The sequence below is a fragment of the Rhinolophus sinicus genome, chromosome 1, assembly GCF_057876585.1.
Source record: "Rhinolophus sinicus isolate RSI-liver-muscle chromosome 1, RSI-T2T, whole genome shotgun sequence".
In the NCBI taxonomy this organism is placed as follows: domain Eukaryota; kingdom Metazoa; phylum Chordata; class Mammalia; order Chiroptera; family Rhinolophidae; genus Rhinolophus; species Rhinolophus sinicus.
Genome location: NC_142501.1, coordinates 141,920,559 through 141,933,406, shown reverse-complemented (window position 1 = coordinate 141,933,406; position 12,848 = coordinate 141,920,559). Strand labels below are relative to the sequence as shown.

General features: G+C 33.0%; 1 protein-coding gene across 3 annotated transcripts in view; it reads left to right on the top strand.

Moving 5' to 3' along the window:
• The window catches only part of UBE2K (ubiquitin conjugating enzyme E2 K), a 52,563-nt gene extending 44,618 nt beyond the window's left edge, over positions 1-7,945 (top strand). For all 3 annotated transcript variants that reach the window (XM_019751921.3, XM_019751922.3, XM_074324573.2), the window contains 3 exons: positions 4,758-4,857; positions 7,209-7,337; positions 7,656-7,945. In XM_019751921.3, the coding sequence (XP_019607480.1) occupies positions 4,758-4,857; positions 7,209-7,337; positions 7,656-7,730 (304 nt within the window). In that variant the 3' untranslated portion in view covers positions 7,731-7,945. The remainder of the gene's footprint in view (positions 1-4,757; positions 4,858-7,208; positions 7,338-7,655) is intronic.
• The last annotated feature ends 4,903 nt before the right edge of the window (positions 7,946-12,848 follow it).

The window sequence follows — 12,848 nt, the reverse complement described above, 5'->3', positions numbered from 1 at the left end:
AACAAAACTGCCGTTCTCTTTAGCATTCAGTGTTTTGAATAAACATTATTTATTGATGGTTTTCTGGAAGATCCTTAACAGAGAAGTTAGTCAACAATACAAATAATTCACTTGCTTATTCTACATGCTTAAGGTCCTACTGAGTCCATATGAGTGAATATTTAACTAGTGATATTAACTGTGCTTTTGATTTAAGATATGGACAAAATTAATTTAGTGAAAATAGATTTTTATTGATATATGAGCCATACTCATATCATCCACTGATTAATTAAAATTGGCTAACACATTTTGAAATTTTATACTCCTGTTTGCCTGTTAGTATTTGTTTTTAATAGATTTAAGCTAGTTTTACACACTGAAACCTAAAAACCTCAACGCAATATGAATTTAATCAGTACTTTATGAAAAGAATAAATGGAACAAAATACTCTATTTTCAGTTGTATACTTTAGAACAGTCAAAAAATGTACACCTTTATGCCATCAAAGACGTTAACAGTGTGTATAATGCTTAGGGCCAGAAGAGTAGGTTTCATTTTGATATTAATTTTATTACAACTAATTATTAAAATAATGACATTATTTACTATTAATTTTGTTTTCAGCTTTTTAAAACTTTGCATTTAGATTTCTTTATTCAACTAATTTTTAATGGTTTGTAAACACCTCCTCAACATTTTATTATGAAAATTTTCAAGCATACAGAAAAGTTACAACTTTTTCTCATTGAGATTGTTACGAATCGAATATAAAGTTAGAGCTCCAGATTTTTACTTTAGTTTTTAGGGCAAACTATCCCTTTTAACATGTTCAACTGTGGGTCCTTTGTTTCTGATTCTTGAAGTGGTAACTTAAGAGATCTAGAATAGTTTGTGTCTTCCCAATAAAGACCTCACAGGAAGTAAAAAGTATTTATAAGAATTTATGAATGTCTAAGGGAAGAGTTTGTGACTTAAATTCTTAAAAATATATAATTGTAAAATACATATGACATAAAATTTACCATCTTGGTGTTTTTTTTAAAATTGACATATAACATTGTAATCTTAACTGTTTTAAAGTGCACAGTTAAGTAATAAGCATATTCACATTGTTGTGCAAAATCTCCAAAACTCCCTTTTTTTTTGAAAAAATAGAACTTTATTCATTTAGAGCAGTTCTGGGTTCATAGCAAGACTGAGAGAAAGGTACAGAGATTTCCCATATCCTCCCTGCCCCCACACAAGCACAGACTACCACATCGTCAGCATCCCCCGCCAGAGTGGTGCATTTGTGAGAGTTGATGAACCTTCATTGACACATCCCAGTTATCCAAAGTCCATAGTTTATATTGTGGTTCACTCTTGGTGTGTTGTACATTCTATGGGTTTGAACAAATGTGTAATGATATGTATCCATCATTATGGTAAACTATTTTCACTGCCCTAAAACTCCTCTGCTCTCTGCCTCTTCATCCCTCCACCCCTTCCCCTATCCCTCCCGTCCCAGAACTGTTTTTGGCTTGCAAAACTGAAACTCCCAACCCCTTAAGCTTCCCATCCCCCACCACACACACACACACACACACATACACACCATCCAGCCCATGACAACCACCATTCTACTTTCTGTCTCTGTGAATCACGGTGTTTGCCTTTTTATTCCTGGTTTCACTTAACACAATGTCTTCAGGATTTATCCATGTTGTAGTAGGTGTCAGATTTTTCTTTCTTTTCAAGGCTGAATAATATTCTACTGTATGTGTTTACCACATTTTGTACATTCATTGGTTGATGGAAACTTGAATTGCTTCCACCTTTGGCTATTTTAAATGCTTATGAACATGAGTGTACAGATACAGTGGTAACTCGGTTGTCGAATGTAATCTGTTCCGGAAGACCTCTTCCGTTCGAGTTCTGAAACATTCGAAAATAGCCGACAGCTAGGCTTCAGGATCTTGCACTCAGCGGAAGCCGTGTGACATGTTCGACTTCCGAGGTATGTTCGAAAACCAAAGCATTTACTTCCTGGTTTACGGCGTTCATAAACTGAAATGTTCGTCAATGGAGACTTGGGAAAACCGAGGTACTACTGTATGTTTGAATCCCAGTTATTTTGGGTATATAGCCAGAAGTGGAATTACTATATGTTTTTTGGTTTTTTTTCTGTTTTCTGTAGTGGTTGCCCCATTTTGTATTCCCACCAACAGTGCACAAGGATTCCAGTTACTCTACCTCTCCAACTGTTATTTTCTGTTTTTTTGATAGTAGTCATCCTAATGGTTGTGAGGTGGTATCTCATTGTTTGATTTGCATTTTCCTAGTGAATAGTAATGTTAAGCATTTTTTTATGTGCTTATCAGCTGTTTCTGTGTCTTCATTGGAGAAATTTTTGTTCAAGTCCTTTCTCATTTTTTTAAACAGGATTTTTTGTTGTAGAAATGTTTATATATTCTAGATATTATCCCCTTATCAGAGATATGATTTGCACATATTTTCTCCCGTTCAGTGGGTTGCCTTTCACTCTGTTGATTATATCCTTTGCACAGGATGTTTTGGGTTTCCCACCTCCCGTACTCCCCCCAACACCGTTTTTAACTTTGATGTAGTTATATACCAGTTTCTGTATTTTCTTTTATTGCCTGTGCTTTGGGTGATAGCCAACAAATCTTTGCCGACTCAAATGTGTTTTCTTCTAAGAGTTTTATAGATTTAGCTCTTACATTTAGGTCTTTGATTAATTTTCATTTAATTTTTATATATGGTGTAAGGCAAGGTCCCAACTTCATTCTTTAGAGAGTTCATCAAGTTTTAAAATGTTTACTGCCCTGTTGATAAATAACTATATAAAGCTGCCTTGTGATGTTAAGATTTTGCTAAGATTTAAAAGATGGACCTTATTTTACATGCTTTTATATTTTTGCAAATTAAAAAATTAGAGTTAAATAATTGCATTAATATGAAATACTTCAAGTGAAGATTTTTCTTCAATAATCAGATAAATTTCCTTCAAAGAAACAATTGTATTAATTAAAATAATATAAATTAAGATTTTGTTTAAAGTGATAGCATGGGTTTTTTAATTAGGATGCTTAAACAAGTCCATTGGGATATTAGAGTAGCCAGCTTAACTTTGTATATTCAATTTCTGTGATATTTTGAATTTTTGTCCTTTTTTGGGTGTTTTAAGTCAACTTCATGCTGATATATCTAGCAGCTTTTGATGTGCATGTGCCTTTAAAATATTCACTTTAAAATCACGCAAACATAAAATGAAATTACAGTAGTGTACTTCTATTTAAGAAAGATCTCAACCTTGTTATGGTAATAATACCAGGATAAGAATGAACATTTAAGGACTAAATTTGGATTTTGATGCTTTGACATCTGTCTTAAAAGAATACTGTTGGTTCTAAAGATGTTACAACTGTTGGTTGAAAATAACTTGTGTAAGCGCTTAGGAAATTTAGATCCTTAGTCTAGAAAAACAATTTCTATTTTCTAGCCCAGTTTCAGAATTAGAAATTTCCGTTACCTAAAATTGTATAATGGTTTTAAAAGCTTTTAAAATCTTATTCTCTCTTTTTAATACAAGTTTAGCATTTCGGCTAATTTTTAAGCATTATACCAATTTTTTCTCCTATTCCTGTAGCTTCTCTAAAATAATAAATTGATCAACAAAAAATTTTATTCTGATAGTATTTTAAAGGACCATTTGTGATGTAATTTTTCTCTAATATATAAAATACAGACCTATGAATGTGATACTGATTTTATTTTATCAGTTTAGAACAGCCTTTCTCAAATTAGTTTACTCTGTAATACATAAAGCAGTATTTCTCAAACATTAGCATCAGAATCACTGGGAGTACCTGTTAAAACACCCCGGAGTTTCTAATTCAGTACGTCTGGGATGAGGCTGAGAATTTTCATTTCTTTCAAGTTCCCAGGTGATGTTGATGCTACTGGTTGGGGCAAGCACACTTTGTGAGACAATTTTCTTCTAAGTATCTAGGATGGTACTATTTGTACACTAACCTTGGGAAAACTGAGAAAATAGTCACTCAGTAATGTTCTCTGTTCTGTTCTGTGGTTAAAATGAGGAACCTAATTGAGAAGGACTAATTTAGAATGATGTAATTTGTGTGGTAAAATGAGCATATTGTTTTATATCTTCAAGATTTTAAATATTAATATTTCACTATGTTATGCTTATTTATAAATATTTCTATATTAATTGGTGAAACAATTTTTTAAACAGAAATGGTATGAATCCTTGCTAGTTAGGTAGATACCATTTTCTAGATACATACTTGCTTTATAAACACATTTAGAAGCATGAATTAAGTGATGTATTTTAAGCAAAATCTTGTTCTATTTCAGAATGTTATGGAATAATTCCAGGAGTCATTAGATAAAGCTTACCAGAAAGATATTGGTGACAAGAAAAAAAGCAAGGAAAAAAACCATTTAGGACAGTTTGAATTGTCTTAAGAAATAGAAAGATTCATTCATTGTAAAGAAAAAAATAGGATAAGCAGATATGTATTAGGTTGGTGCAAAAGTAATTGCGGTTTAAAATATTAAAAACAATTGCAGAAACCACAATTACTTTTGCACCAACCTAATAATGACAAATTTTTATAACTTAATTGTATATAATTAAGCTAAAACCTGGGTTATTGTTAGCTCCAATCGTTATTATGTTTTAGTAGAGAGCATCCAGTTTGCTTTTATCATGCAGAGCATTCTTAACTCATTATTTCTCTGTTTTTAGGGCAGCGGCAATGACTCTCCGCACAGTCTTGTTGTCGTTGCAAGCACTGTTGGCAGCCGCAGAACCAGATGACCCACAGGATGCAGTAGTAGCAAATCAGGTAACAGCTGCTTTCTTCTACTTACTTTTGAGGCTCTACTTTAGTGGCTTGCAATGTTAACATATGAGTAGACTAATATTGTAACTAAATTTGGAAATGGTTACCCTTCTTGTCGTAAGATTTTGTCAGATGTAATAGTGAAAACTTAATTTATTGATTTTTAACATACCAGTTTAATTGGGCATATGGTGGATGCTTTTCTTTCCTAACATATTATGAAAATTTTCAAACACGCAATGTCAAAAATTATACAGTGAACACCCATATGCCTACCTGCCATCTAGTTTCTATAATTAACATTTTACTACACATGTATCTATCTTCATCTCTCTATAAAGTGATAATCCCTTCCTGATAATAATTTTAACCAGTTCCTACTTTGGCACTGAAGTGGCATGGTAAAGGTTACCAAGGATCTTATAATTGCCAAATGGAATACGTATGTTTTAGTTCTGATCTTTGGTCTTCAAGAAAGAAGTCATCAGTTATGGCCAGACTGACTGTTTTTGTAAACAATGTTTTATTGGAACACAGCCACATCCGGTTGTTTACTTTCCAGCTGTAAGTCACAGAGTTGAATAGTTGTGACAGAGACAATATGGGTTGAAAGCCTGAAGTAATTATCTGGTCTTTTAAGAAAGCTTGCCAACCTCTTCTCTATGCCATTAGCATTTACTGAGCGTTCTTTTTTTTTCCACCTAGAAATTTTGTTTTCCTCCTGACTTCTGAGATAATACTATTCTCTTTATATCTTTGTATTGGTAGTTGTTCCTTCTTAGTTCCTACAATTATTTATCTTCTTCCTCCTCCCTTTTAAATATAGTTCCTTGGTCCCGACATTATTCCTTTTACTTTCCATTATATATTCACTTGGATGAGCGTTATCTACACCAATTTACCACCTGTGTGTTGATAAAATGTTCAGGTTTGACCTCATTCCTGAGCCCATAAACTATTCGGAACTGGATAGCTCTGTATGAATGTTCCATGGATACATCAGCCCAACATTCCCAAAACCAAATGCAGAATCTTAAATCCTGCAATCTATCCATCATCATAACCTGTAAATCTTATTTTACTTTATTACTAAAAACTTCTTAATAGTAGTTCTACTATCACCTACCTGTTAAGTCTAAATTCTTTAGTTTTCAGAGTTCCTCCATGATTTGAATTGTCTACAAACCCAGCTTCATTTCCTAAATATTTACTGTTCCTCAACCTCATGCTCTTTCAAGATGGTCTTCATTTCTACAGGTCATTTCACCCAAGCTGCTGTGTTTGTTCTGCCTGAGGAAACTTTTCCTCTTAGCAGACTTTGTTTTCCTTTGCAAAGCTATTTACTCCTTGTTTTATGTATGTCCTTGTTAATATGTTCTATTATGTGTCTCAGAGTGCTTAGAATTACGGTTTTACATGTTATATTCATTCATTTTTGGTAGTCAGAAGCATAGCTTGAGTACCAGCTTTGATTTCCTGTTTAGTTCTGAGCCTAACAGGTTTCTCAAGGTTGGACTCAGGGTTTCTTCTAACTCCTAAAACAATCCAATAATTTTATTTATTTCCTTTTTAAGAACTTCTAATGGTAGAAACTAGATTTATCATTTTAAGAACTTCTAATGGTAGAAACTAGATTTATCATTTTAATGTACTAAAAGTTTATTGGTCTTAAAATATTAAAGATGCATAAAATACTTTAAAAAGAAATATTAAAGTGAATTGAACAGTTATTTTAAATTGATACTTTATTTAGTAATAGTGGAATATTTGAGAATAAATTTACCTCTTTCCAGTGCATATGGAAAAGTACTGTATGATAGTTCATAATCATCTCAAAACATGTGCTATAAGTTAGGACTTCGCATATGGGATTTTCCAAAGTCACTGTAGAATAATACTGCTCTAGGAAAACAGCAAAGTCCAGTTGTGTTCTCTAGCCTGAGCTGTGGTTAATAACAAAAGTTAGTCACATTTATTAATGTCCATATTATTTTAGAAGCTAGTAGTTCTGTTCAGCTAGTAGTTCTGTTCAATGTTTGCCTTACACAGTGTTTAGAAACATCTCTAATACCTCACTTCACTTAGTTTTCTGCTACTTAACATTTGTTGAAATTGGAGATTAAAGTTGATAAATGTTATTTGTGTCTTTGTTTTTCTTTTGTCAGTATTACTTATGAATTATAGCTTCAGATTAAACAATCTTTTCTTGAGTGACATAGTTTGCAGTGGAAAGTGAATCAAGCACATTTTAAATCTACATTGGTTTTATTTAGAAAAAGCGGGTTCTTAAGCAATTAAGAGCTGGGCTACTGTATTGAATGTTGTAACTGTTGTAAATTTTTTTTCTCATGTAGTACAAACAAAATCCTGAAATGTTCAAACAGACAGCTCGACTTTGGGCACATGTGTATGCTGGAGCACCAGTTTCTAGTCCAGAATACACCAAAAAAATAGAAAACCTATGTGCTATGGGCTTTGATAGGGTAAGTAACAAAACAGCATGTTGATTTTGATATATTGATTGATTTTAAATTGCTGCAAATCCTTAGATGTCAGAAGTGGTTCAAAAATACTCTAAATTTAGTTTTTGATAAACAAACTTTGTATTATTAAAATCAGTGGTTTTTCTTTTTGCTGATTCTGATCATTGGTTTTAAAAGCTTTGTATGCACTACAGTGCAAGGCAACATAAAAGAAAAAAAGCAAGGCGTGGTTTCTCAGTATAAAGACAGAGAGTGATCCAGTATTGTAAAAATATTTCCTTGAGATTTGATGTTTTTTGTTCCCATTTTTCTCTACAGAATGCGGTAATAGTGGCCTTGTCTTCAAAATCATGGGATGTAGAGACTGCAACAGAATTGCTTCTGAGTAATTGATTTACCACCTGTATGAGTGAGAGAGCTGCTGATATATTCAAGCTTGCCCCTTCTTGAGGAGCATCAACATCTGTTATTTTTAGGATTCTGCATAGATTTCTTTTAAACTGGCATTCTTGCCTAATGATGTTATCTAGGCACCATTGGAGACTGAAAACAAAAAAAATCCCTGCTCTGTAAATAAAGCTAATTAAACGTCTGTGTAAATTGAAAAAGGGGAAATATTTTAATTTTTTTTCTTAATAGTGTAAAAATTCTTTGAGCTAAGGTAAAACTATGGAGAAAACATGCTACTTTAGTGTTTAGCAGTGTACCAAGACTAGCAAGAGTTTGCTTCAGGATTTTGTTGAATAATTAAGGTAATATTTTGAGTGTGTCAGGGCCATTCAAATTGTTGGTGTTGCATCACGGCTACCTTAACTGTTTTTAACATGGATCCTCTGTGCCTGTGAATTTACTTGCATGCTTGTACTTGACTTCTTAGGATGGGTAGCTGAAAAGACCACCATTTTAAGCGTTTGAGAATTCTTAAATATGAGATTTATCTAGAATTGAAGATGGTGACCTATTCAGAGCCTTCTTGTCCTTGTCAACAGACTGGGACACCATATCTATTTTTCCCCTCTTACCACACACAGCTAATATTCTAATAGTAAATTTCTCTATATTTGGTGGGGAAATGTGCTGAGGGTCAGTATCCCTTGCTCCATTTTTAGGTCGTCCATGTGGAATGTTTTGTCACAGTTCTTCACTCTTAAAACGTTCCTGTATAAGTAAGTAAGAATGTAAAAATGGAGCTGTCAATTTTGTTTCTGTTGCAAAACCAGTAAATACTTGATGATGCAGTATCCCCAAGATTTAGTGAAAAAACCCAACTTAGTTATTCAGTGAATTTGACATCTTTTCTATTTTTAAACTGATGAAATTTTTCTTTGAGAACTTGAAAGAATGAAATCAACTGCAGTATTTTTTAGCCTAATTTTGGCATTATAGAGATTGCTTTATTGGATACTTTAAATGTCACTCTTGCTTGCATTTCCCCCTATTGACACATGAAAGCTGTGTTGGTGTTTTACTGTACATACTTCAAATGCACATAGGAATAGGAGTGTGTTATAAATCTAGCTTTCTTTATGATGTTTCTGATAAAATGAGAATTGAAAACTTTACCTTCTCTTGTACATAGTCAGACTTTCTATTCGTACTGAAGTTACATTTCATTCTAAGTTCAAAAGTTTGAAAATTGTTAGTTTTGCAAGCTCAAGCACTAATGTGACCATTTTTTGAAGGTTGAAATGGATTTATGCAGGCAGTTCTATACATAGAAACACAGTTCTTATTAAATTTTCAGGACCAATGCAAAATAACAAAAAAGTAATGGAATCAGAATGAATTAAAGTAAGGCTGTATATTGAAAGTCATATTATAAAAGGTTTGCTTTCTTCAAGAGTTATTCATCCTAAATTATAATCATTAAGTGTTTGGAAAATAATTTTGAACCATAAATTCAGCATAATTTCATTTGACTTCTCAATAATCTTAGAAGCAATAAAAGAACCATTGTTAAATATATTGTAATGTTAAAGATGTGAAGGTTCTTCCAAAAACTTGTAAGGCTTTCCTAATCAATAGTAAACTCTTCTAGTTGATATTATTGCATACTAAACACAAGTTGCTATGTTTTTTTCCCCTCTATGTTTGCTTAAGCATAAATTTCTTTATACAATCACCTCCTATCATTGTTGTAGTTTAGTTACTTTTCTAAAGATGCCAAAGGAAACAAGATTTTTCTTTATTTATTTTAAATAACTAAAACTTTGTACTTTTCTTTATATTTTGAAGTAAGGTTGGAATTGTGTGAAAATGTGGACAGTTTTGTTGCATTGTTGGTTAGAATTTTTTATTTTTAGTGGAGGGCAGCTTGGTAATACTAGTAATATTTGAATGATTTTAAATAGCAAACACATCTACCCAGTTTACTATTTACCTATATTATCAGGGTATATTTAATTGTCCTGTGGTTAGACAAAGGAGAGAACTCAGAGGTTACTAAAGGTCAAGCATTACCTACTTAGCTCTGGAAGGCAGCTATATCTTGCCTTTGATTTTTATGCATGTTAGCCCTATAGGGTATCTACTTATCTAACTATATTTCAACATCCCAGTGCCCAGAAAATTTAAAAGTACAATCAATATTTGGTATGAGAGGTTCTCTGTAATGGATTTCATTTCAAAATTTATTTACCTCATTTTCATTTAATGTGATAATCCCCCTTTTCTTTCTGTCATCCCACTGTCATCCTGGTGTTTTTGTTTGCTTGGTTTTGTTTGTTTTTTCACTTCTCTGTAGGTAGATTTATTTCCCCAAACATAGAAATTAATGCAATTCCTGTTTTTCTCGGTCTTACATGTGTTTGGGAAACAGACACTAGAAATACAGGTATAGAGAAAAGGTACCCTGGCAAAAATTATGTTTATAATTCTCAAGTTTTTTGTGATTTCTCAGTTTTAAAGGCCTCAAAAATTATGGTTAAAAATCTATATAATGATATCCTATTTAGAACAGCCAGATTTGCTCGAAGTCACTGATACTCCAATAGGCTTTTATAGTAATCAAGTCTACTTCATGAGTATGTGCCTGACTTTTAAAAGAACGAATAATTAGTTGTATAGTATTTCAGTACAGGTTACTGAATATGAATACATAGCAATTTGTGACCCAAATAAGTATACAATGAGTAGTATATAAATATTTGAGGAACTTGTACTAAATTAGATGCTCTGAGTTAGCTCCCCCAAATGTTTGGCATTTGGCTGGGTTTACTTAAACACGTAACACATTCAAATATATATATACATATATTTGTTTGGATTCTGAGTATTTTGCTTTTGAGGAGAATCATCTATGAAATGAAAGTAAGACTGATTTTGGGGTGGGGAAAGTATTTCACATTTGTGATTGTTGGTGGCGCTTAAAACTATGCAAAATAATTTTTTAAAGTATAAGAAAATTGGCAGTTAAAGTGGATATTGCTTCTTCATGCACTACAGAATGTAGCATATCATGTTACTGTTTAGGCTGCTTAATAAGTTTATCAATGTGAAAAGCAGATCTTGGCTATAAGTGTATGCCTGATTCGAGCTTTTGAAACTCTGCAATAGGATTTGTGATGATGTTTCCACAATCTTGTAGCAATATAGGAAATAAAGCATTTTGTCATTTCAAAGATTTAAGATGGATTTGGGCAGGGAAGAGTTGGAGCCAGGTATACCTTCTTGTACATAGATGGAAACAATGTTTGGATATGAAAAAGGAAGCCGTCTGTTTACAGTTAACTTTATTTCATGGACTTTTACAAAATGTTTGTGTTAATCACTTTTTCTAGTTAAAGAAATTTCAATTCCAGGGTACAAACCATTTTTAAAAATCTGCATTTTCATTCTTTTAGTACCAGTTTGAAATAAATGTTTGATATCAGCTATTTGCTATCACTGGGGAAGAAGGCAACTTGAAGTATTTACTGATAAATAGCCTTTTTCCCAAATGTGACTTTTCTGCAGTGTCTACATATTATGTCACACGTTCTATTTGCACTGTTGCAATATGGATCAGAAATCTTGTGGCACGGGTAGGGGAATGTCAGTGTCTCCCTTGTCCTGTTTGTTCTGTTACTGCTTTATTGGACTGATCTACCCTCATAAACCTGTGATCATCACCTAAATGTAAGTTGTGAGTGTGTCACCTTTTGCTTGGTTATTTCAACCACGCTGCTATATATAATCAGGTGTGGCACAGTTTATCAATTTTGTTCTAGGGGGTGAGTGGATACAAATCATTGCACTGTGCTGTTAACCAATCCTTGTGTGCTTGCAGTTACTTTTTACGGGCATCATAATAAAAGCTAGACTATTTCTTTGGGGGGGGAAGAGACTTATTTAATGTAATTTAAAGACTTTTTTCCAATAGAAAATGAAATACTATTGAAAATAATATCTATTTTTTAGCTTTCAGCAATTGATGGTGCTTTGTTGTGGTGTCTGCTGGAAGTCTACTGCCATTATAGGGATTCTCATTAACCTCACCAAGAAAGAACCTTGCTTGTTAGTTTCTCTAGATCTCTATTCTAAACCATCTGTTAGTGATGATAAATTCTGTAGGAAGGTCTATTCTGAGCCGTTAACTTCCTGTAAGGGGAAAATGGGTGGGTTACCAGAAAGACCATGAAGCAGGGTGGGCTGTGGGTGGAGGGTTGGGTGTTTGTCTTGAGAATTAAAACTACGAAACACTTTTGTACACAACTGATTTTTTAAAAAATAAACACATTTTTTAAAATGTTGAATTTTTCCCCCCCTTACTGGGAATTCTTAAAAATAAATGCATGCATGTTTTCCCCTGAAAATGGTTTATATCTTCTTTCTGGGTACTCATCTATGGACAGGCAGTTAAGCCTCAACATTACTTTAACAAGAAAAAAGAACCAGGTAGAGATTTCTCTTAGATAAGTTTCAAAGTGATGAGCATATGGTGATAGGTGCAATAAATTATATTGGGTCTTTGAATTTAAAAATGTGTTGAAATTGTTTATTTCTATTAAAGTTACTTGAAAATAGAACAGTATTTGGCTAGGTTCTAATCCAAAATTTAGAGTAATCCAGAGTTAATTGGTACCAAAAGTAATACTATTTATTGTTTTCATATGTGCACACAAATCTTTCTGGAAAGCGTGCCTGTTACAGTGGAAAGGACTCTCAATTGTTTCAGAAGTCCTGGGTCACTATCTTTGGATTGTCCTTGCCTCGATTACTATTGATAATTAGAAGAGGTGGTGTTGATTAGGATTTGTACTAGTTATTTCACATAGCAAAACTGATTGTTACTTTGTGTCTCTAGGGCATTCATAACCAGCTTTCAGCAGTCCTATGAGTTTCTGTAGCCTGGAAATGGAATTGCTCCTGACTGGAATAACAGTATGAAATGCTCTGTCATGGAGCAAGCTGGATCTTTACATACTAAAAATCAAGGATAACAAATGGAATTCAAGTGAGCTCTCACGCCAATCCCTAGCAAAGGATGGTCAAATTTAAAGGGTAGTAAATACTTGGTACATGTTTTGATTT